We start from the raw sequence: 24,044 nt of genomic DNA on the forward strand, positions 1-24,044 counted from the left end.
TAGCCATGTGATTATTTTTAAGTGTGCAGTTTCCAGGTAACAAACCAGTATGCTGTAAACTTGAAAACAAGTTACTATGGGCAGCTGTTCAACTTGAAATTACATTTTGTGTCCAAAATGTTTTTGAACCAAGGACACGATCCGTACTGTGATGATCAGTAATGAATCAAATACAAGTGCTGCAGCTGTACCAAAACCTATTTTAGCCTTTGAAATTTTAGACCAGGTTTCCAAGTGAAGGTTCAGCCTGATTTAATGCTTAATGTTGATTGGTGTAAACAAGCTTGTGACTGAATATTTTTTCCATACAAGTAATCCATATATATAAATGGGTAAAACATCCTTTATAAAGTGTTACAAAAAATGTTTTAAAATACAATATACATCTTACATAGTTTATGTAGTTATCTGTATTGATGCTGCTTGTGAAAATAAAAAGATTACAAACTGTAACTTGATCAAAACTACTTCTTGGATTGCCTTTCCATAGAGGCATCTAGTTGTCTGATTTTCACTTATGCAATGTTAATTACTGTGTAAATAATGTAAAATGAAAAGCAGCACTAGATCAGAACAAAGTAACTACTTTTTTACGTGTCATACCATTGCTTAAAAATATCAAGACTAAGAGCAACATGAAATTACACTTTTTGATGCAAATGATTGATCCAAGAGCTTTTTGTAATGCAGAAAGCACTTCAGTTTGAGGAGGACTGATTTGCTACAGAAGTGTATTTAATGATCAGTTAGGCTCCTTTGATTGGCTACAGCTCTGCTTGCTGTATAAGTACAGTGCTTCTTGTGAGGATTCTGTCTGATACAGATCCTTTTAAAATATTCTTGTAGTGCCTAAAATCTTTACTGGAACTTGAAGTGAGGACTCTAGATAGTTGGGGTAACTCTAAACCTTGTAACCTCGCCGATCTGTCTAGAATGTAAAATAAATGAATCCCTAATCAAGAACAAGTTAAAATAGATTTTCTGTGTGATAGTCCACACAGGTTCTGTAGAGGAAATCCTTGCTCAACTCTGCTTTACTTTTAACAAATGTAGGATTCAGTTATGTTCTAGATCTGGTTTTACATTCCACATTTATTAAAAGTTCTTTAGAAACACTGGTTTCCTTAATCATTGCCTTTTAACAAACCTACAGCTGTATGGCGAGATGTTTTCAAAACCATGGGCTGTCTGCTTACATCCCATCAACACACCACAGAGAGGTCCCGATAGAAACTCCGTGAGTGATAGTCGGACCTTAATGACTTAAAGCCTAAAATGTACGATTGTCTCACTTAAAATGTCTTTTTGATATAATGTATAGTTCCCAATTAAAATTTTCTTTGATACTTTTGCCCACTGTGTCACCCTAAGGGCTGAAAGTGAGAAATATTTCTCTACCCAATGATTGTGGGGATGCAAGAGAAAGTGCCATGTTGCTGAAGACGATTCCCTGGGATCCTTTAAGAAACGGCTCGATTTAAACCTTTCTTATGTTGCAGAAAACAAACATGGGCAGGAAACTCCTTTTTTAAGCAGGATGATGCAGAAATTACAGTAAGTCAATGCAAGACAGGAGAAAAGGCTGTAGTAGCTGTGGCTTCTTGAATTGCAATAAAAGCTTAGAAGTTGCACACAGGATGAACTGAAATGGCAGTTCTTATTTTATCTGCACCAGCCAGTCTTGGACAACAGGGAGCCTCAGTCCCTCCACAGTTAAAAGAGAAGTCGTCTCCTCGTAAGCAAACGCCACACTGTCTTCACTGCCACCTGCGTACAAGAACGTACATCGAAGCAGTCAATAATCACACAAATGGAGCAACAGTTGAAAGTTCTGTGAAAGTGTACATCACCAATATGTCTGCATGGACTGTAATTGTATTTAGAGGGAAAAATGCATTTTTTTATAAAAGCTAATACTTTATAATCTCTCAGGTTAGAATTGCTTTAATATAGGGCCTGTAAGGCTTGTATTAGTCTGAACGTTTTCTGTCCAAAGAAATGGAGCAGTAGTCACGTGCAGTCTTTCCAGCAATGACATCTGGAAAGGGGCTCGGAGGTCCTGGAAGCACACCTGAGTTGCGTTAAAAAGTCACCCACTTTCATGAATGCCTTAAGAATGAGCTTCAGAAAGTCGGAGTGACTTTTATTAATGAAACAGGGAAACGGGCAACAGGGTCAGGCTTCTGTTCCGAGTCTGTTCAGTCGCGGTAGAGAGACTTACCAGAGACCTGTGCCGTCACTGCAGTTGGTTTCTTCCTAATGCCCACGAGGCGCACACTCTCCACTGTGCTCTCCAGGTCGAACGTCCCCGTGTTGTCAGCACAGCTGTTAAATGCCAGAGAGCAGTGAGTGCAAGATCACAGCCCATTAGAGAGAGAGAAGGGTTGAGGAAAGTTACTACCAGACTGCTGAAGTGCCGCCTGGCCGTGCTGTTGTAGCTGCCTGTGTGGGAGCCCTGATGAACTGGCTTTATGAGATTTTTTTATTAAGCCTCTAGCCACCAAATGGGTAAAGTGGCCCCTTCTTGTATGCAAGTTCTTACTTTCTTAATATGTGCCTTGATATACTGTATCATACGGATATACTTGACAGGTGTGGCACTCATTACACTGCACAGCACTTCCATTAATCCGTTAGGTTTGGTGGCACACATCATATTTCTATTTGGAGACTCCTTGAGCTATTTAGCAAACAAGTCCGGAGACACCTGATCCTTCTGGTTTACGTTTGTGATCCATAGTGCTTCCCTATCGCCTCCTTCATGTTGTCCGTCCCTGCTTCAAACTGACGACCCGCAAGTACTGTGTCGGTCTGCTTGATGGGTTTCAGGAGTCCCACAAGGTCATGGGCACTGCTTGTTAGTGCTGAATACCACTAGCATTGAGATACGAGCGTGTAAGTGCTGAGATACAAGATGACCCAATTTCTGCTTGATGTTCTGATTTATTTTCACTTAAATCCTCTACCTCTTCTGTTCCCTTATTCTGTAAATGTAACATTATAACATTATTCTGTCACTCTGAGTCATTGGCATTAATGTAAGCAACCCCTTTCAGCCAGCTCTTTGCTCCTTGTTGGGGTCAATGTTCCTTATCTACCTCTGCACCTATGCCTAAATAGTGCGGCAGTTTTCCTTTCAGAAAGATCTCATTCTATTCAAACTGGTCCCATGTGGTTTGCAAGCATACCCAAAGCTCCAGGCTGACTCAAGTGCCCCACTACTTGGGGACGCTGGTAAAGACGCAGGCCCAGTCTCAAAGTGACTGTCCCCTAGTGATACCCCTGAACGAACATCATTCAATCCATCTGCTTTCTGCTACCCAACACAGGTAGTATTTCTTGTACATGTTTCTACAGGCCTGATTTTTCATTCTCAGCCCAAATTCTGGACTTATACAGCAGAGCTTGTGCTTTCCTTTCTGTACAACTGGGGTTTTCAATCCTTAGGGGAGAGACTGAAACTTTTTTAGCTACGCAGTTGACTCAAACTAAGATGTACCAAAAAGAGACCATGAAATGAGGCCTTGTACCAAAATATTCTAACGAATGCTGTCCCCAATAATTGGTTTCATCATGTCACCTTATAGAGTAGAGAGGTTAAGTTAAGGTAACAGATTTCTGCTTTTATCTGAAGTATATTTCAAGACTTCTAATTTGAAATTCCCCAATTTATGAGAAAACAAGTGTCCTTTACTGAGAGAGCTTATAGTTTTTCCAACTTGATTTCCCTTAATTATAGGCTTATCAAGAAGATGTCCAATTGGCAACATCAGGACAATCACTCTGTGTCTATGTCAATTTATGGCTAGTGGTCTTTGCAAAACAAAAATGCAAAACGTTGCATAAAGGTTCCCCAAGTGGACCCAACAAAACTGTACTGAACAGTGGAAGTCGCCCTTATTTACATGATTCACACCTCTGCTTCTGAGAGCTGATTAATCCCACAAGTGTCGCTCACAAATTTGTGGTGCCTCGCAAACCCTGTTCAGTGACAGACCAGAACTGTTTGCTATAGACCACAGCTATGTCAACTCAGTCAAGTCAGAGGTGTCCGTTACTCATTATAAAAAAACACACTTCCCTTCTCAAAATAAGCTCTTCAGTATGAACCACTGAAATTCACTCTTAAAACTTTAAGAAAACCCTTAAGGTGCAACAAAGGTGCATATATTGTTGTAAACATTATCTAATATACAAGAGAAATTCTGTTACTTTTCCTTCCTTTAAAGTGACTTTGTTTGAAGTGACTCTAAGACAATGACAGAGATTTGGTCCCAGGTAAAACTTCAAAGGGAAACAATCAAGGTTATCTTTTACCTAGACAATGCTGGGAATATTAGGGTGTTCCTGGTGTCCAGTGATTGGAAAGACAATGCTGTTGTAAACCTGTGTCTCCATTAGCACATTGTTTATCATTAAAGCTGCAGCTGTGTACTCATATTTGAATAACAGCACTAAAAGAATAGACCTAAGGTTTAAAAACCTAGTAAATTAGAACAAAGTGGTACATTCAGCAAACAGCAAACATGGATTTGTTTTTATGGGGCTAGCCATGGGGCTCAGTCCCTTCATATTTCCACAGTCCCTGTGTATGACCTTTTGTTTAGACCTGGCATTAAGTTGTATCCAATAAATTCAATCATTAATTTGGGTTTGGACTGTATTTAAGGCCTTCCCAATCATTTTGCAATTTTGGGGCTCGACCAACTTGTCTCTGTGGGTTATAGAACCAAACTAAATCCCCCTTTTCAAATGTCACTTTATCGTCTTTCAGGTCATCTTGTCTTTTCATGTTTTCAGCAGCTGTTCTTAACTTATTCTTTGCAAAATCATGCCCATTTTCAAGGACAGCTTGGAGGTTTTCCACATAGTGAAAGATGATCATCAAATTTCTGATTTTCTGTTGGGAGTACCATACAGTAACAAAACAAAAATGCAAAACTCTGCATAAAGGTTCCCCAAGTTGGCCCAACAAAACTGTACTGAACAGTGGGAGTTGCCCTTATTTACGCGATTCACGTGCGTAAGGAGTACGGAGTTCCTGTCCAAACATCAACAAAGCTGGGGTGCATTTGGTAGCCTCATGTCTAGTTGCACAATATTACATCAATAGCATGGGAATACGTTTGTCCCAATCACATTGATGTTGCTGAAAAAACATAGCTATTAGGTTTTTAAGTGTGCGAATGTAGCGCTCCACCATTCTATTTGACTGAGGTTATAATGGTGTGGTGCGTGTTTTTTGAATTCCTAAAACTTGACACACTCTTTGAAATACAGCAGATTCAAAATTTCTACCCTGATCAGAATGTAGTTCACTAGGAATCCCGAATCAAGTGAACATTTGATTCACCGGTACTTCAGCTACAGTGTTAGCTTCCCAATTCCTTATTGGATAAGCCTCTGGCCACTTAGAGAAATAGTCCATAGCTACTAGTAAATATTCAAAACCAGACTTTGATCTTGGGAAAGGCCGGCAATATCTATAGCTACCCTTTCCATGCAGTTACCCATAGTGTATGTTTATAACGGAGCTCTTGGCTTTTTCTTAGGACTTTTCCTGGCTCCACAGACAGTGCATTTCCTGCACCATCTCTCCACATCCTGGCAGTAATTCACCCAATAGAAGAGTTCTCTCACCTTATCCAGAGTTTTACCCACACCAAAATGTCCTGCAGTGGGCAAATTGTGAGACGGTGTTAGTATTTCATCTCTGAAGCTCTTTGGAACTAGAAATTACATGTCCCTTGCTGGAGTTTCTTGTCTCCAATACAATAAGCCATTCCTGAGCTCCAGGCTGTCACACTGAGCCCAATATGTCTTTATTTTCTGGCTTAGAGAAGAAAAGTCTTTCCAGCTGGGCTTAACCCCAAATGTTTTCCACTGTATAATGTTTCCTATAGTTCCATCCATTATGCTTATTCTGGAGTTCTGTCACTGAATATCCTGGCAACAGAGCTGTAGCATCAAAAGGCACTGCTGGCTTTTGCCTAGTTATCCTTATAGCTCCATTGCACACAGTCTCAGTCTGTTTCATGATTGGTGGTTTGGATTCAATACCTTCACTCTGCTCTGGCTTTGAGCAAAACATACAAGCTAAAGCCCAACAAGGTCGCCTGGACAATGTGTCTGCATTTTTGTGCTTAGCTCCATCTCTGAATTCAATTTTAAAGTCGTATTGTTGCAGACAGAGCATCCACCTAGTTAACTGTCCTTCCAAGTTTTGGAACTGAAATAACCACTGTGATGCTGAGTGATCTATGCGTACTGTAAACTGCTTACCACACAGGTAATGGTGAAAATGATCAATGCTTCTGATTACAGCTAGTAGTTCCTTGCAAGTAACACAGTAGTTCAGCTCAGGTCCAGTGAATGTTTGACAGAAGTATGAGATGTCTTTTTCTTGTCCATCCTGTATGTGAGACTAAATTCCTCCTAAGGCATGTGCACTGGCATCTGTGTCTAGCAAGAAAGGCAGCTCGAACTGCGGAAAAACTAAGATTAGAGAGTCGATTCCTCCATTCTTACTGGATTTGTATACTTGCAACACTATCTTTATTGGAACCTATTACCTTACCTTTCTGTGTTCGTGTAATTGATATTGAATTTCACTAGCAATTTTTCCAAACAGCTGTTTGCTTCTTCCAAACAGAAGTTCATACAAGGATTTATTCTCTTACCTGGAGGACAGGGTGCCATGGAGAAAGGTAAACTTGCGTAAGGCAAACTCTTTCTTGGACTTATAGTTGAATGAATGGCCATCATCCACATACAGCTCTCCCTCTGCGCAGCCCTGCAGAGAGCACAGACAAAACTACAAGTAAAATCGCCACATGAGTAAAGTACATCCTACCCTTTCTGCCTTGGTCTGTAAGGATCAGGATTCTGTATTGCTGTTTCCAGTTACATGTTCTGTTCACCCGATCTTAATGCAGTCAGCACATTGCATAATACAACACACATTCTGCATCTCTTAAAAATGAAAAGCTTCAACCTCTGGTTGTTCACTGTCCTCACAGTGATTATGAAGAGAATAACATCACATAACGGGAACAGAGACGAAATTCCCAATGGGGCTGCACGAGTAGCAAGAAGGCTGGATTCAGCCCGGTTCAGCCCAGATCAGTTTGGATCAGCATGGACCAGCCCAGATAAGCCTGAATCAGCTTGGATCAGCCTGGATCATCCTGGATCAACCCGGATCAAAAACATTAATCTAGAATCCAAGGTATAAGAGAAACAACATGGAGGCTTGAGGAAGAGGGGTTTGTGGATGTGAAAAACAAAAGGAATTTGCTGAGGGACTCTGGGGAAATTCTCACTAAGGAGACGGAAGAATGGGAATAGAAGGATAATTAGTGTGACATTAGAAGCAATGATCACTTCAAACCTAATTACAATTCCATCAGAAATCTACCGGTTTTGTAAATAAAGTGAGTTCGGGCCTGTCTGTCCACCACCTGAGTGACGAAAGTGCAGGAAAGGGAGCAGACCTTGGTGTCCAGTGCCACGGTCAGAGTGAAGGGCAGGAGCCACTGGTCAGCTGTGCACTTGCCAGCACCCGCTTTCCTGGGAACCACAGTGCCACCTCTCTGGAACAGTGGGACCTGGGCAGACAGAGGAGAAACAGACTCTGAGTTCTCCTACTGCACCCCAGCAGAGTCCATGAAACATAGGAGGTGGTGTCATCTTGAAAGATGAGGAGCAAAGTGCTTTGTGGTTTAAAAGTGCAATATGAATAAAACTAATTGCAATTGTTATTAAGTGAAAACTGTAAAGTATTGATAAGACTGGTAAAGCCTTTAAATTCGGGGTACAATCACTTAATTGTCAAAGTATTGAAAACTTAAGCAGATATTCAGTGGTTATTTGGTAACACTATTTTGTAAACACTACTTGGTAAATAGGCTGGAAAATACTCAGTCTTGCTCAAGGTAACAATTGCTTCATACAAGTCTGCAACTGTCACTCGATTTCAAAGGATTTCTCTCTAGAGGGATGCAAGTGTAAAAATGTTCACAGGCACTGAAGACTCACGGTGTCCAAAGTAACAGGGATCCTGACAGTCCTTCCTCCTCCAAACCTCTGGAAGGTGTGGGTGTCGTACCAGCACTACAGGGAAATCCGACAGATCATTACTCAGGAAGATAGGAGAACCCCCCCTTCCCTTAGCAAAACTGGCCTGCAAACAACTGAAATAACAGAAAAAAAAGAACTTAATTTTCAGTTTGGACAATGTCAGCTGCGTCAGCAGCATCAGATTGTATGTGGTAATTTAATCCACCAGGACTTGTCTGTCCGGGTGTGTTTGTGATCAAGATCCGCTGACCAATGTAAGACGGCAGACAGACTGAGGGTAAAGATTTGAGGCATTGTTTCATTTTCTTTTCAAGGCTGAATTTGAATAATTTGACCTTACTGTGATCACTCAACAAAACGTTCATCTAATATAATTAGTAAAATCTCGGGCAGATATTTATCATAAAATTTGAACTAACACATAGATGAAGAAGGTCTTCTATCAGATCACATTCTATAATGTTATTATATGAACACAGGTGTGTCAGTCATCTAAAATGCATTATTTCTGTGTGAAGTGAATGTATTATCTTCCCAGCATGCGGAAAAATCAAGTTGCCAAGAAAATGGTTTGTGCTAACACAAAATCTAATGGCATTTCCTAATATTGCTGGAACACTGTGATTTGGGTATTGCAGAAATAATGCAGTATTATAAAGTTTCTAAAATGGAGCTGGAAGGATGTAGTTTGGTTATATAAAATATAGAATTCATGTAATATTATAGCAAAGCTAAGAAATTAAAGCTGTGCACATGTTTTTTTAAAGATGTTACTTGGGGATATTTCAAGTGATTATTAGCATGTTAGAATTTTAAACTAAATTATATAACCCTCTGCTTTCCATTAATCAAAGCACCGATGCTTTTTTGTCATCTTATATGGTTGTCCTAGCCACATTGTAAGTTACCACTGTGAAAAAGCAAATCTGAAGTATCTACAATGGTGCCACAAATTTAACACTTTTGGAACATTCCAACTCTTCTCTTTTCAGCTCTTTTCAGCTTTTGTTCATTGAATTGTATACTGAAACATCTTCTGATGTTTCAGTATACAATTCAATTTAAAAAAGCTGAAAAGGCATGAATACTGTACAGTACAGCACCTCATACTGGTGACATTTGCAACAGCAACAAGAATAATTCAACAACCTGTATCCGATACCTAGGATACAGACATGGCAGATACAGGCAGATAATACACAGATGTGCCACAGATGTGGCTTCACCACCCTGTTTTTTTATAAGAGTAATAGTTTAAATACGTTTAAGTTTAAATAAAGTTAATAGTTTAAATAAAGGTTCACTCAAATAAGTAGGAGTTTGTGAGGTGCATGTTAGAATTTATTTTTTTAAAATCACAGTCTTACCTCACCCGACCCAGGAAGTAAAACCTTTATCTCGGTGACTCCAGGATCAGTAACAGGGCAAGCCAGCAAAGCATTTCCTGCCATTTGAAACAACAATAAAATCCACAGAATATATCCTGCTTTACACTGCTTATACTGAATTCAGAGAGGGAGCTACTGTTTCTTTTTATTATTCAGTATTATTTCACGCAGTGGCACATATGATACACACTTGGCTACAAAAAACTTCCTTTAATCTCTTCGCCCTGATAACTACCTGCAGACAAAAAGTGTTGACTTCCCAAGTCCTTCCTGTTGTCAAAGATAAGATCACTTTATTGGCCATATACAATTTCTTGCATTAGGAATTTGTCTTTTCACATACTACAGCTTTGTCTCCATGAGACACACAGACAGGGAGAGAAGCTTGGGGTCAGAGCGCAGAGTCAGCCATTTATACGGCGCCCCTGGAGCAGCTGGGGTTAAGGGTCCTGCTCAGGGGCCCAACGGAGTAGGATTCTTCTGCCGCCCCCGAGATTCAAACCGGCAGACTTCCAGCCACAGGCATAGATCCTCAGCCACAGAGCCACCACACGGCAAACCAGTTACAGTGATGTACACACCTATCATGTACTGGGCTTCCACTGCGAAGGTCTGGTGGTCTTGTGGGAATTCTACCCACAGAGGCCTGAAAGGAGCAGAACAGTTTCAGCACCGCGGGGGGTCGCGGAGTGGAGCGCGGCAGCTGAAAGGAACCCATGGGACGGTACCTCAGCGGGGGGCGGGCCGAGACGTGGGCCTGGCGGAAGAGGGAGTACCAGTAAGGCAGCAGGCAGTACCGCTCACAGATGGCTCGCCTCACGATGCTGGTCACCTCCTCTCCAAACAGCCAGGGCTCGCGCCGCCGCGCCTGGCAGTCGGAATGCCCTCGGAAGAAAGGCTGCAGCGCCCCCGCCTGGTACCAGCGCACCAGGAGCTCTGGGTCTGGGTCCTGGGTGAAACCCCCCACATCCGCTGAGAGGAGAGAGAGCAACTGCCCATCATCACCTTCGCCCCTGTCGAGCATCTTTATTCATTTCATTCACTGTAGCTCGGTCTCCCTACACCATTCACGCCAAGTGCTGGCTTAGTCTGCATGTTTCATTTAACTTCGGTACCATCTGCATGAGTAGAAATTGGGTAAGCATCGCTTTCCTGCTGTAGACATAAATACTTTATGGAAAACGTCCTGTAACTAAGATCAAAAACATGGCCAGAGGGAGCTTGAGGGAGCCAGTCACAAGAAGTTGAGAGGCTGAATGTGTCAGGACCATAGGGCCAGCTGAGGCCATCTGAGGCCAGTCACCTTTCCAGCAGTCACTTGAGCCACAGAGGATTCTGGGATGGGTGGTTACAGCATAAGCCCAGGCTGGCCCACAGCATTGACTCCTGTAGTAACAGGGAGATCGAGGATGGGCAGACAAGCCCCTCTGCTTCGCTCACTCGAACCTTTCAGTTTTCTAACACATTGCACATCCCATTAACATGAGGGTAGTGCCAATTGGAGGAGCGGTGCCTCACGCACTGTTAATAACATGGTTATTACCAAAATTAATTTTGTTAATTGTGTCCCGCTGTCTGGTGGAATCCCAGCTAGAGTCAACCAGCAACAAAAGTCTCAACCTAGGGACACCAAAGCCATAGAGCTTAACCTGATCTCAGTTACAGTGGAGATTCTATTGCAGGCTGAGAATAGAGAAAACAGGAAACAACTGATTGTGAGGAAAAGTGAGATTCTGTGTTTTGGCACAGGATGGACCGCTCACCACCACAGAAGGCAATCCCTGTAATGCTCAGAGTCAGCAGCATCGGGATGGAGATCTTCAGGTAGTCCCAGCTGGCCACGTTGTCGCCTGTCCACACAGCTCCTTGACAAACACAAATATACCACAGAAAAAAAATGTAACTTCCTCAGCCCAAATAAGGGCATTTGAGCAGAGGTAACAAAGAAATCGCTTATGCTGAAGGTGCCAGTTGTACATAAAGAAATTACAGATGTTGGTCTTATGTAATGAGAAGCTTATGACAGAATTAAAACATAGATTGTATGAAATGACTGGAAAATTGTTTAAGTAACAGCTCTAAGAAAAAATATGGTGACTTAATTAGTGGCATTTTACAGGAATCTTTATATAAAGCTTGCTGCTGTTTGGATTTCATATTAGTGATCAGATTCTGGTATAAAGTTGCACAAATCTCAAGCCAATGTAAAATGTTGTATTTTGGCTGAATACCAATACACATACACGAGTGAATACACACACACAAAGCAGCAGGCTGCAGATGTGCCAGGGGATTTCCTGACATGTCCTCACAAACTGTAGGTAGAGCGGTATATAAACCAGAAGCACACTCACCGAATCTCTGAGAGCCAGCGAAGAAGGAGCGTGAGAGAACAAACGGCCTCACGGTACCCTCTGACCTAACAATTAGCCCCTCCGCTGTGGCCCAGTGCTGTCAGGGAGAGAAAGCAAAACAGCACTGGGGACCAGACACTGGCTGGTAGCGAGCCAAAAGTGAAATGGCACAAAACGGGTGAGCAAGACAGAGGAGCCCAACTACATCTTCTCATTCTCCCCATGGGTGGGCATGCAATAAGAAATGAGTGGCAATACCATCAAAATTAAAAATGAAAAATCTCACGAGCCTCTCTCACGAGGATCTGCTTTACCTGGTAGAAGCCGTACAGGTTGTGAAGCTCCCGGTGCTCCCAGCCCCCACAATGCACTGCGTCCTTTGGCATGGTCTGCTCCGGCCCGCCGAAAACCGAGGGCTCGTTCATGTCGTTCCACACAAACAGCGCCTCCGTGGATCCCTGACACACACACAGGCACGCGACACGAACCTCCGCATCACAAACAGGTAGATGGTTCTCCGTCTCACAAAGAGCCGAAGGTATTAAAAGCTGATCAAAGTTTTAAGAGTGGTCATTTCTATTGGATTTAAAGAAATGTAAACACGACCCCTGTTTGGAGGACGACTTGACAGATTGCATCCCATGAGGCCAGAGAGTGAGAAAATGGCACAAAACACCTCTTACGCATGAGAGGGGTGTGAGATTTTCATTATTAAATGAATAACTAACACCTGTTGAGCAATGTTTTCTTTAAAAGCAGAAAGGGATGAAAATCTAAGATATTGGATCCTGCCTGATTGAATGTTCTCCAACATGGAATATTTGGAGTCAGTAACCTTCTACACTGGTCTCAGAACATTTCCAAATGGCCTTGGATTTTAGAAAATGTACTCCGCTTATTCAGGGTATCACCAGGCTGTCTGATCAGGTGGGGTGTCCTCACAGAGGCCTATAAACCTCTATGCTGCCTTCAGCAGCCTTATCAGACTCACCTTGTATTTGTGAAGAAAAAACATAGTGGCATACCAAGCACGTGCTTTTGGACTGCTGAAGTCCAGGTAACAGCAGGGGCCTAGGGAGAGGAAGAAAGAAATCAAAGAAACATGAGCAGATGAAGAACATCAAGAATCATTTATACATCTTGCTCCCTTTACAGGAGTCCCAAAACTTTACAGTAGCAGCTATACAGTGTAGAAATAGCCTAGCCGATACTCTTGCAGGACTTTACAGTAGCAGCTACACAGTGTAGAAATGACCTAGCTGATACTCTTGTAGGGCTTTACAGTAGCAGCTATACAGTGTAGAAATGGCCTAATTGACACTGACTTTATAGTAGCAGTGTGGATGTGAACTGCACCTGGCCAACAGGAGCCCTGGTAGGGGTTGCCGTCTCTGCTTTTCACAAAATGTCCCAAGTCTTTGGCCTCAGAGTACACAGAGTAATCTGGATCAATTTTGACATGAGGGTCACTGATCACCACCAACTAAAAACAAAACAAAAGCAGAAATGGATATCAGTTCATGCAGCAGACACGTTTCTCGTGAATTCCTTCCAGACGGCTCCCAGGTCCACTCAGCCTGCTTTCCAAATGAATACCGTGGGTTAATCCTTCCGGGGGTAAGAGGCCTGTTGGAGTGTGATGTGTGACCACATCACCTCCACTTCCAGTGTCGGATGGTCAAGAAAAATGGTGGCCCTTGCCCCCCGTTCCCCAATGGGCCTTTATGGCCTGAAAAGGGACCTACCTATACTGATCTTCATCATTTTTAGGGTAGCTTATTTAAAGACATTCATTCTGTGTGATCTGTGATTGATATGGTAAAAAGGCAAATAAAGGCGATAATGTGTATATTTAGATCATGTATTAAGAGTTTTTGTTATACATTTATTAAAATTATAAAGATGAAAATACTAAAACATCTGCAGTTTAAAAGCTGTTAAAAACTGGGCACTTGTAAAATTGAAGGGCAACTTTAATAGCTGTTCTAAACAAATTTGTAAACACGTTGTTTGATGGTTTTAATGCCTTATTATACTTCATTCTTTGTCAATTTATTGACCCAGAAATGATCAGCAGCACATCAAGGACCAAAAAGTCAGCATTCTCTTCCAGCACATCAAATAATACGGGATAGAAGTGTGTGATTGAACTCTGGATCTAAACTGCTATCTCAGGCACGTCTTAGTGTCCAAGAAAATGCCAAACCCTCTATGCCGAAGTCCAGTCTGTGGCTTGAGGAATTAAATGTTACAGAGCTACTGCAAGGGAGAGATGCCAATACCAGTCTGATCCTACACTGCTGCATCTCTCAAAGGTGACAGTGATGTCAGAGATGAGAATCCTGCAAGAATCCTGCCCTGGGTCTTCATTCCAGCTTACAGCTTACTCCTTAATCAGGAGTAAGACCAAAACTGAGAAAAACAGGAGGCTGCAAACCCTTTCATTTCTTACAAATAAGCATAAACAAAATCCTTGATGACACTGTTTGTGTTGCTGAAGACATACACGCTTCTCTAATTCATAGATGTGATATACTGGTTCCCAAGTGAAATGAGCAGAGTGAACACAGAAACAACGGACAGACCTAACTGCACGTCTGGAGGCACTGCTTAAATAAAAAGGGACAGACAAATCAAGCATGTTAACGATCTTCACTGTCACAGGAGTTTATTACTATACAGGTTAAGGCATTTTGGAGCAGCAGGATTTGCTCTCTAGGCTGTGGTATTAAATTTATAAAATCAGTCCCTCTCACTTCTAATTACCACCCATTTTTTGCAGATTTAGTGATGACACCGAAAGCTGTTTTCCTCTGATTGGACCTGGGCTGGGAAAAAGTGTGCCGCACCCCGTCGGGTGACAGAGGTACCTTGCGGTTCTTGACCTGGAGGTGATCCTGCAAGCCCACGGGGTCGGGGAACAGCTTGCTGTCCCAGGTGAAGTAGCGCTTGCCCTCTGTGTGCTCGATGTCCAACCAGATGACGTCATAAGGGATTTCATGCTGGTCAAAACCTTGGTCCACCGCCTTGACGTCGGCCTCGTCCCTGTAGGTCCAGCGGCACTGATGATACCCCAGGGAGAAGAGAGGGGGCAGAGCCTGCCAGCCTGCGTAGCACAGCACACTCATTCCTGGCAGCTCCACAGCTGGAGTGGAGCTTCTGACTACACTGCACATTAAAGAGTCCAATCTCTCAAGTCATCCTGGACAGTTAAGTGCTCACTACCCTAGTGTCACGCCCCGCATTCGCCCTCGCCATTATATTCCCAAACCCACTGTTTCACGATCTCATTCCTAACTGAACCCATCACATTCTCACAGGCACCAGATTCCACAGATTCTCACTCCTGAACCAACATTCCAACCACATCCCTCTCCCTTCACTATTTAAAGTTCCCTCACGCACCAAACCTTGCTCACTATTGAAAAGCCTCCTTTAGAGTTTTCTAGTGTGCGTTTTTGTCTTGTAGGATTTCCCAGTTTTTGGACTTAACTTTTCCCTTTCGATCTCGTCTCTTGGATTTCGCCTTTTGGGCTGTCTTCTCGGTTTGTCTCGGCTCTTTCGGGTTAACGGTTAACTAGCTTCTCCAACCGACCTTGCTTCTGGATTACGATTTTGGATGGTTTGCCTCTGCATCCTGCAGAGTTCACGGCTACGCACAGGATCCCAGGAGAACTACCTGCCGGATCCCTGACACCTAGGGTGCAGTTCTGTCAATACGCCATTTCTCTCATACCGAGAAATGAGTATGAGATGTTTTTTAAATGCTACACTTTTATAGAATGGTGGATATAAGTATATAACAGAAGCAAAAGACGCTTTTCGGTCGTGTTTGAGAGACCTTCAGGCAATACAAGCATGGTTTTAGCAAAGATTCAAGCTGGATGCCCCAATGGGGATACAAAATAAACCACAAGGAACAGAAACATGATGAAGAAATGACACAGAAAGCATTATTTTGCGCTGAAGGGGGAGGAGGAGTAAGAGGGTGCACCTGTCAGCTCGGCGTACTGTGCGAAAACCTGGAAAGGTGTTGGGCCCAGTAAGAGGAAGGTGTCAATGATGCCACTCTCTGACATCCAGTGGAGATCAGTGTGGACCGCCTGTCTCCTCCTCTTCACCTGTGGGGGATATCGTGAGGGGATAATCCAGGAAAGCGAACTGGAAGTGTTTTGTTATTTCATTTTCAAAATACAATTACACTATAAAGACAGAGCAAAGCTGACTAATGTACTGCTCCATCACTCGCACTTCTGAAACTCCACTGTACCCACTGGCACTGCTGGCACCGCCAGTTACAATATCACCAGAAGATGAAGGTGATGCAGACCCACATGTAACTGCAGTTGTAGTAAACGACATCTAATTTATAAAGGGCAATCACTGTGGAACAAAATCACTGAAAATGATGATTGCTCTCATGATATCCTTTCTGTGAAAACCCTAGTTGCCATTTTCAGAGAAATGTCCCTGCTGACAGTTATTGTAAATCCTTAGAAATACACAATTTAATGTCATAAAACCACAAGAGTAACCTAGTAGGAAGACAAGTGAAACCTTCCCAGAACTTTGCAAGCCTGTTCCTTCAGGCTTCTTCACCTCATCCCAAAGAACAAAGCTTGTGATCCATCAACCACCACGGCCTTACAATAAGTCTCCTTGTAAAAGGGAGCAGAATTCAGACTAATGGAAGTTGCTGGCCTTGGTTAATTAATGCGTTTTAATGTTTTACTACAAGCTACAGAGCTTGTAGTATTTCCCTCGTGGGATTTCCCTCGACACCAGCTGTTCTGCCCTGCCCAAAACCCCCATTACCAGGTGATCTGCGCCAGTGTCGACGTGCAGCAGGGTTTCAGAGGCATTGAGCCAGAAGACGCCAATGGTCCTCTCGGGTTTGTGAGCCAGCAGAAGGGGTACAGAGCCGTACAGACCCAGCCGGCTATGTATCTTGTAGGCAAACACGTCCAGGTTGTACAAGCGGTAGGGCTCTCCAGCACTGCAACACAATACCGATAGGGACTGTCAGCTCCCACAGCAAGCAGCCAGCAGAGGCAAGGACAAGGGTAAACGAGCCAATCCCCCCAAAACACTGAACTGTCCACTGTTTCCAAACATTGTGGCATCAGTACCAAGCGTCTACCAAAGGCTAAGAGTGTGTGTTTTACTCTTTAATCAGTAGCCTGCCTCATACAGACCATGTTCTTCAATACTTTTGCATCTTTACAGCTTGCATTTGATTGTAATATGTTTCTTTGTTATTTGGGATTATAAATTAAACATACAAATAGATATATTGTTCATTAGGTCCTGTCTTAGTGATAGGTTTAAGACAAGAACAATAAACTGCAAGGTAGGGTCTTAAATTTTCATAGGTTATTATATTACTTGTACTTCACAATTAGGAGTTGCCAATTGTCATTCAAATCGTCTCACCACTGTGACCCTTGCAATAGTCTAAGATTCTAATAAGTCTAAGGTGAAGCAATTGCCCACTTCTTTCCAGAAATGCATATTTGTCAGAGCCAACTTGGCAATCTTTGTTACAAAATAATTCTCTAGCCCTTGGGCCATCCGTAATCATTATTTTCTTTTCACCTAATCAATGTAACTGTTAAATACAGAGTAGTAATGTCAATTTTGGGTTTATGTCTCATAAAAAGTTTTCTTTCTCCCAGAACACTTTTTTTCATTTTTTTTTCCAATTGTAAGTCCGTTTTGCAAATAGTTATCCAGAGAAAATGGCTGCTGGCTTGAAATACTACCTCAGAGTGAATTAATATTATTCAATGTATGAATCACTATAACCCCTTTTTTAACGAGAAGAAAACCTGAAATATAATTGGGTCTGGAAACAACAACAATCTGAAGAGAGTTGTGGACGACTGCTCTAACCTGGTATCTTGGAGCCGATGGGTGTCAGCATGTTCTGGAATCCCATAAACATTTGAGAAGCCATGCAGCCTGAAATCCAGGCCCACAGAGCTGGGCCCTGCGAATCAGAGAGGAACAACCTCGCAGTTTATCTCCTGGAGATGGTTTCCAAAATACGTTTGGTCTATCCACTTGTACAATTTGTCTAATTTCAAGTTTACATTGCCGCAAAGTTTAAGAGGCACCAAGGCACAGTAAGTGCACAATTGGACCCAGGACTGCAGTGCTGCAAGCAATGCTAACTATTTTGCCACAGTGCAGCTCTGTTTATCTTAATCTTCAGATAACTTTATTATTCTTCCAAAAAGTTGGAAATTGGTCTTTGGGATCATCACCTTAAAAAACTGCAAAAAAGAAATAGCACTTAGCACAACTTTGTTAAAAACAAGCAATAATCCTAGCTATGCAATGATACATACAACATACAGATATATTGCTGTGCCCATATTACACTGTCATGCTCACTAAATTGAGAGCTTCATACAAGAAACTATCACTTAGCTGTGTTTCATATACCAATTGTACGGGGAACAAAAGATTTCTTGTATACAATTTTCTTGGCCATAAGCAATCTAAACAGGTTCCCTGAAGGTAGCAGGTGAAAATGGGAATGAAGGGATGGAAGTGTGGAAGGGGTCATCAACGATAAGCTGAGCTTTTCGTTGAGCTGCAGTTCTTCAAGCTGTTTCTGTGATCAACCAATTTTTTTACTAGCACTATGAACAATTCTGGCCAATTTTCCCTTAATACTCAGGATACCATAGCACACCGTGATACCAAAAATAAGGATTCAATTAAACAGTAACATATTTGCTGGTTGAACACTGCAAGAGCACAGATGCTTGCTTTCACATCCCCTAGTACCTCCTGCTAGAGCGACAGGCAGACATGCTAACAGACAAAGGAGGATTCAAAGACATTCTGTGATTAAGAAAAGTTTTCGGTTCGCTTATGAACGGGATCAGTTAGCACTGAGAACCATATCCATGTCTCCGTCCATTATTGCGTGAAGAACCACATTCATGTCTGCTTCCATAACTGCTTGGAAGACTATAAAGGTTTGACTTCTTAACATTATTGTGCATGGCATCTGGTGTTGGATAATATAATCTTAAAGACATTTTTGAGGAAAAATGTTTTTCATTGCCTTTCTGAGGCTGAAAATCTTAAAACCTCCAGATTTCTCAGTCTAACCCAAACACTAAGGGAACACATGATGGTTACAATATTTAATTTTATTTGAATTCATAATTTAATTTAAGGAGGTTTAGCCAGTCCTTGTCTTCTCTGCTTATCTGCATCCTTCTTTAAACCAGAAATATCAATTTGCCAAATATTTAAAGGAGAAATTCAGAAATAACGACATAAATTCAGAAATGAGCCCCCTCTTCCAGTGACATCACTACTGAGAGACATCCACCTCAGGAAACATCTCTTCCATCACTGACAAACAAATGAGAAAAGAGTGTACTGCAGATTATAAACCAGGACCAGGCAGAAAACAAACAGGGAAACATGCATCAGAATTGAACATGAGCGAGAAGACAATTACATTGAAGGTTACAATTTCTTTTAAAAATATTTTCCTCAGATCTCTCTCTTTTCATACTCCTCCACGCTATAGACTAAAATCACCATGTGAGATGGCGAGAGGTAGCTTTGTGAGAAAGCTGCCTGTTAATTGAAAATAAAACCTACAGAATGAGGCACAGCTGGTCTGACTAAGTAATTAACACCCAGAGGGAATTAAATTCCACATGAGGGAAAGAGCTGTAAGGATAGGCTCCGTGTGGAACTGACCACTCCTCTGGGCTAATTAAAAGGCTTATAAGAACAGTTGGGAGGAAAAAAGGCTTCAGTCTGTTTGGTGGCAGTGGCTCTCCTCTTCAGAACTGAGAGAAGAGTTGGGGGTGGCGGGTTGTTTTTGAGTATTCCCTGAGCTTCAATGGCTTCCTGTGTACTTGGGAGAGTAAACTGGCAGTTATGGTGTTGAGGGCACAAGTGTTAGAGGTGTCCCTCTTCAAATAAATCTGTTAAGATAGTGATGGGAGGAGTCTGAGTTCTGTTGATGAATACAGACCAGAAGAGGCTAGTGTAGTCTTAACTGAGGGGAAATACCATGAAAGAACTAGGATCCTGAAGAGGACTGAAAGACTTAAAATGCAAAAAGCTAAGATGACACCGGCAGCAAAGGACTTCATGATATGTGCCGGAGATTGTTGCCCCTGAAACAAATCTTAACTACAAAGTGGGGGAGTAACCTGGCCCATCTAACCTGTTTAGTATCAGTTAAGTAAATGATCTTCACAAAAAGTGGAAACTACATGGAAGAGGTTTTTGTATTGTAACACAAATTGCTCCAGCTCTTGCAAAATGGATTTCTCAGTCATTTTACTTACCATTAGCTTTGATATCTACAAACTGTCTGAATTTCTCTTTCCATAATCCTGATGTGTCATCTTCCTAGAATGGTAAGATGCAAGAAGGGAGGGGGAATATCAAGCAAGGTGAATGTATTTTTCCCTCCCACACAAACTTAACAGACTGGGTTGTAGCAGCTGTGGTCTTCTTGCCATTCAAAACCTTGTTCTTCAGTGCTTGCATTAATGTGATTTTGAGCCCCAGTGATTTCTGTAGTGCAACTGACTGGGGAATTTTATATAAAATTTCTGTAAATGCATACTAAACTGTCCTATTCTCCCTCCCACCAATGCCTACAATGGAAATGAAATTACCTCTTTCTTCTGAGATGAAGTGCTGTGGAGAGGAGAACAGAAATTGTTATAGGAAACCAACCTATTGCAGAACAAGATGGACTTATTCTAAGGTAACATTAATGTATTTCAGAACTTCTCTATAAAGTAGTTGTAACTATTCTGATGCAAGGAAAAAAATGTTTCTACAGCACAAGGCTTGATTGGCCCTGCTTCTGCTCCATATTTGTTTGATTTCTCATGTTTACATATTCTGTACTGTTTGAGACTTTAGGATCTCCACTTCCAATCAATATTTCTTTACTTTCTGATCCTTAACAGCTTTTATAAACTGCCTAAGATCTCTGACTCCAGAGAGTCATGAGTGTGGCTTTTCTAATGAGAGCCTCTGTCTTGAATGCAGTATTCTGTAAGTCCTAGACATGACCTGATCTCATCCAGTAATACCAGTTATGAGCTGTACTACCCAGTGGTGGCACCAAACCTTTTTATGGCAACTAGCAATATGTGAGGCACAGTGAGGTAATGAATTGCCACCTTGTTCAAAAACCACAGATCGCATTGCTGTGTGATCACCTCGTAGATTAAACAAAGTGTCCATTCTCTGGTTGATGCCTGAACTCTGCCTAAAATGCTGCTACAGGGCACAACAAGTCAGGCCAACAGCATGCCTCAGAGTGATGCATTCAGAAGCTCGGCAGCTGGCGCAGACATGTACAATTCCCAGGTCTGGGGAGAGACGTAACTATTCAGCTTGTTTCATAGAGGGCATGCCTTTCTGTACAGCTTCAATAACAAATACTGTGATGGACAAGACATCTCACTTTTAGTGCATTGAAAAAAGCTATGCATTTCAAACACATGAAACTTAAATGTTCTCTCCAAATGTTTTTTTTTCCTTCTAATGAATTTGCCTGCATGGGAGTATTTAAAAACAAGGATTTTTTTGCTCCGTCAGCCAGTGTTTTCTCTGGTGTTTCTTAGTCTCTGAGGATGTAAAGAAATGAGCTTGACTGAAAAACTAAACAGGATGTAAAATGGTGGTGATGCATCCAACGATCTGGTCACTAATCAAATTGTGAAGATGTTTAAAGGTGCTGTGTGATATTTATGATGCCCTTGTTATTAAGAGGTATTTTCATTTAACTATGCCAAGCTTTAAGCGTTCTATTCATGCTGCTTCTATATATTCAGTATTTTAGTTTTGGCTCAAAGGAAAAGGAGTTCATTCAGATGTCTGCAGACTGTATTGCCTTTTTTTTTGGAGGCTCAACTACCCAGCATACACACACAGGGGACATCTATGGAGTGGTGGTGCTCACCTGCGTTGTGGGGGATCCTTCAGTGGCTCAAAACACAACCTCCCCTCAGAGTTCAGTGTCGCAGTCACTTCTCCTTTGCACAGCACTTCCAGCCGAAAGGGGTAGAGTGCTATCCGCACCTGGGACTGCGTTTCCTCCCAGCGCAGGGTGAGAGAGTCTGCATCCACCTGCTCTAGGGTGAGCCTGTCAGAGACGCAGGACAGGGTGTGAGGTCCCAAAAACCCACTCTGCTCCAGTGAGGGGCCCGTCTGATGATGGGAGCAGTGAGAACATCTGTTGGGATATTCCACCCTAATGGTGTTGTGGCCTGTAGAGAGGCCACATCTAAACAGTATGGAAGAGCTCTGCTTTAGGTAGCTTGACCCATTAAATTAGAGGTCCAGGACCATTTACTGGACTTATTGAAGGTTTGCAATAAATAAATGGACCAAAGGCTTCTCCAAACAAACCGTTACCTTAATTTGGGCCTTCCTTACCCTGCTCAAAGACTGCTGACCCTGGTCTATTTCATATGCTCACATTTTGCTCTCTCTCTATAACCCTGCTAAAACAAACCTCTTCTTTTTCACAGCCCTTTCAGTCTGTCTCTAGGGCAGCCTAGATTTGGCCCATCTGTCTCTCTGCTCTCAAGTCCAGGTTCACAGAGCCCCAACAGATGAGTATGTATGCATGCAGACCTTTATATAATCAACATTTCTGTAGGTTGCCCCATGACTCACTGCTGGGTGACTGGTTCGTGAATCAGAACGTCAGGGACTTCATAGCGCGGCCTAATGGGCTGGAGCTCGTTTATCTTCACCCGGACAATTCCAGTTTGGATGGCACAAACTTGGAGAAGTAATGGGACCTGTAACAGCCAGGCACAATATGGTAAAAGGACAGGAGAAGGGTTCCCGGGATTGGCGTTACTTCACAAACTACGACTGACCCACTTCAACGTTCTCTGCCAGACGTTTGATACGCAGCAGAGAAAGCTGGGGGAGTAAAAAAAAAAAAGTTATTGACGTTGTAAGAGCGGACGTAGAATTTTAAATGGAATTACATCTTACTTGCATGTTCTGAGTGAAGTACCTTGCTTATACACTAGATACAAGAGCAGAGCCCCACCTAGGTGCTATTCCACACTACTACATTTATCTATGACATCTATCACCCATCCAATCCATTTTCTACCTGCTTATCCCAATTTAAGGATGCCAGTCCATCACAGGGCAAACACACAGACCCACACATGCACACCTAGGGAAATCTTGGGCCAGTTTTGCCTGATGCCAGTATGTCTTTTGACTGTGGGAGGAAACTGGAGTACTTGGAGCAAACCTGCACAAACACAGGGAGAACATACAAACTCCACATGTACAGGGCCCTAGTACTGTGCCACCGTGTCACCTTTCCATGCATCGCCCATTCCCCCAGGCAGAGTAACCTCTGTATCCGTGTGCACTAGTTCCAGCTGGGCTCCCCTCTCAGATAGCACCAGAGTATCCATCAAGGCACGATAATGAGAAGATCCATGTTGTAACTCCTTCTGCCTCCTGAGAAACAAGGAGTTTGATATCTGTGAACTAAACTCTTACTGCATCGCAACTGGATTGATTTTCCATAAAGCTAGCTGATGCATAGCCTTTTCACTGTAAGAAATATATAATTTTTGCTTCGTAAACATTTTTAAAAGTTTGTAGCTTGTAGGATATGGAAAGAAATCTGGAAATGGCATGAAATGGGATAATTCAAATATTCTTTGTCATTCTTTGTGTTGGACTCCGTCTACACCTTTCCACAAACTGGTACTGTATTTGACAAACACCTTTTCTCTCCTACGTGGTGTTCCTTTTCTAATCATCTCTGTCAGTGGTTAATCTTCTGGGAGAGAACATTATTTTGTCATCGGTAACAGGGTTCAAGAAAAAAGATACTCCAGTCGTTACATCTCCAGACGGAATGTGACTTGACTCCTATACAGTACATTAAATAAATCAATATTTATCAGTCAATACATACATAAATCATAATTCAGTAAGTCAATAAATTATAGGTTGGTATTAGAAGGTAAAACAAAACTCATGGTGCATAGTGTTAAATCTCAAAATCACATACAAAATTAATTTTTAATATCTGTTGCGACATTGTTGTGATGGTTCACAAAGCACAAAACTTGCTTCCTGTCTTCTACAAGCTGGCCAGAAGGGGCACTAGAGTAATACTTGCAGCAGTAAAAGTGCACTACAGTACATAGCCTGTGCCCATTACTTTACA

General features: G+C 42.2%; 1 protein-coding gene across 2 annotated transcripts in view; it reads right to left on the reverse strand.

Annotated features, from left to right (window-relative positions):
* ganc (glucosidase, alpha; neutral C) overlaps positions 1-24,044 on the reverse strand; it is a 26,454-nt gene continuing 2,410 nt past the window's right edge. The window contains exons 3-24 of one of the 2 annotated variants that reach the window (XM_088926111.1): positions 23,178-23,323; positions 22,508-22,635; positions 21,789-21,971; positions 20,488-20,509; positions 20,152-20,215; positions 17,714-17,810; positions 16,637-16,817; positions 15,816-15,942; positions 14,692-14,927; positions 13,178-13,304; positions 12,813-12,892; positions 12,136-12,279; positions 11,822-11,918; positions 11,231-11,332; positions 10,196-10,439; positions 10,049-10,113; positions 9,447-9,523; positions 8,038-8,112; positions 7,494-7,607; positions 6,681-6,793; positions 2,222-2,325; positions 1-1,767 (exon numbers count right to left, since the gene is read on the reverse strand). In XM_088926111.1, the coding sequence (XP_088782237.1) occupies positions 1,658-1,767; positions 2,222-2,325; positions 6,681-6,793; positions 7,494-7,607; positions 8,038-8,112; positions 9,447-9,523; positions 10,049-10,113; positions 10,196-10,439; positions 11,231-11,332; positions 11,822-11,918; positions 12,136-12,279; positions 12,813-12,892; positions 13,178-13,304; positions 14,692-14,927; positions 15,816-15,942; positions 16,637-16,817; positions 17,714-17,810; positions 20,152-20,215; positions 20,488-20,509; positions 21,789-21,971; positions 22,508-22,635; positions 23,178-23,189 (2,502 nt within the window). In that variant the 5' untranslated portion in view covers positions 23,190-23,323 and the 3' untranslated portion in view covers positions 1-1,657. The remainder of the gene's footprint in view (positions 1,768-2,221; positions 2,326-6,680; positions 6,794-7,493; positions 7,608-8,037; positions 8,113-9,446; positions 9,524-10,048; positions 10,114-10,195; positions 10,440-11,230; positions 11,333-11,821; positions 11,919-12,135; positions 12,280-12,812; positions 12,893-13,177; positions 13,305-14,691; positions 14,928-15,815; positions 15,943-16,636; positions 16,818-17,713; positions 17,811-20,151; positions 20,216-20,487; positions 20,510-21,788; positions 21,972-22,507; positions 22,636-23,177; positions 23,324-24,044) is intronic. The other variant, XM_088926110.1, reaches the window with a different exon arrangement.

Source organism: Atractosteus spatula, chromosome 9 (assembly GCF_055471065.1).
Source record: "Atractosteus spatula isolate fAtrSpa1 chromosome 9, fAtrSpa1.hap1, whole genome shotgun sequence".
Taxonomy (NCBI): domain Eukaryota; kingdom Metazoa; phylum Chordata; class Actinopteri; order Semionotiformes; family Lepisosteidae; genus Atractosteus; species Atractosteus spatula.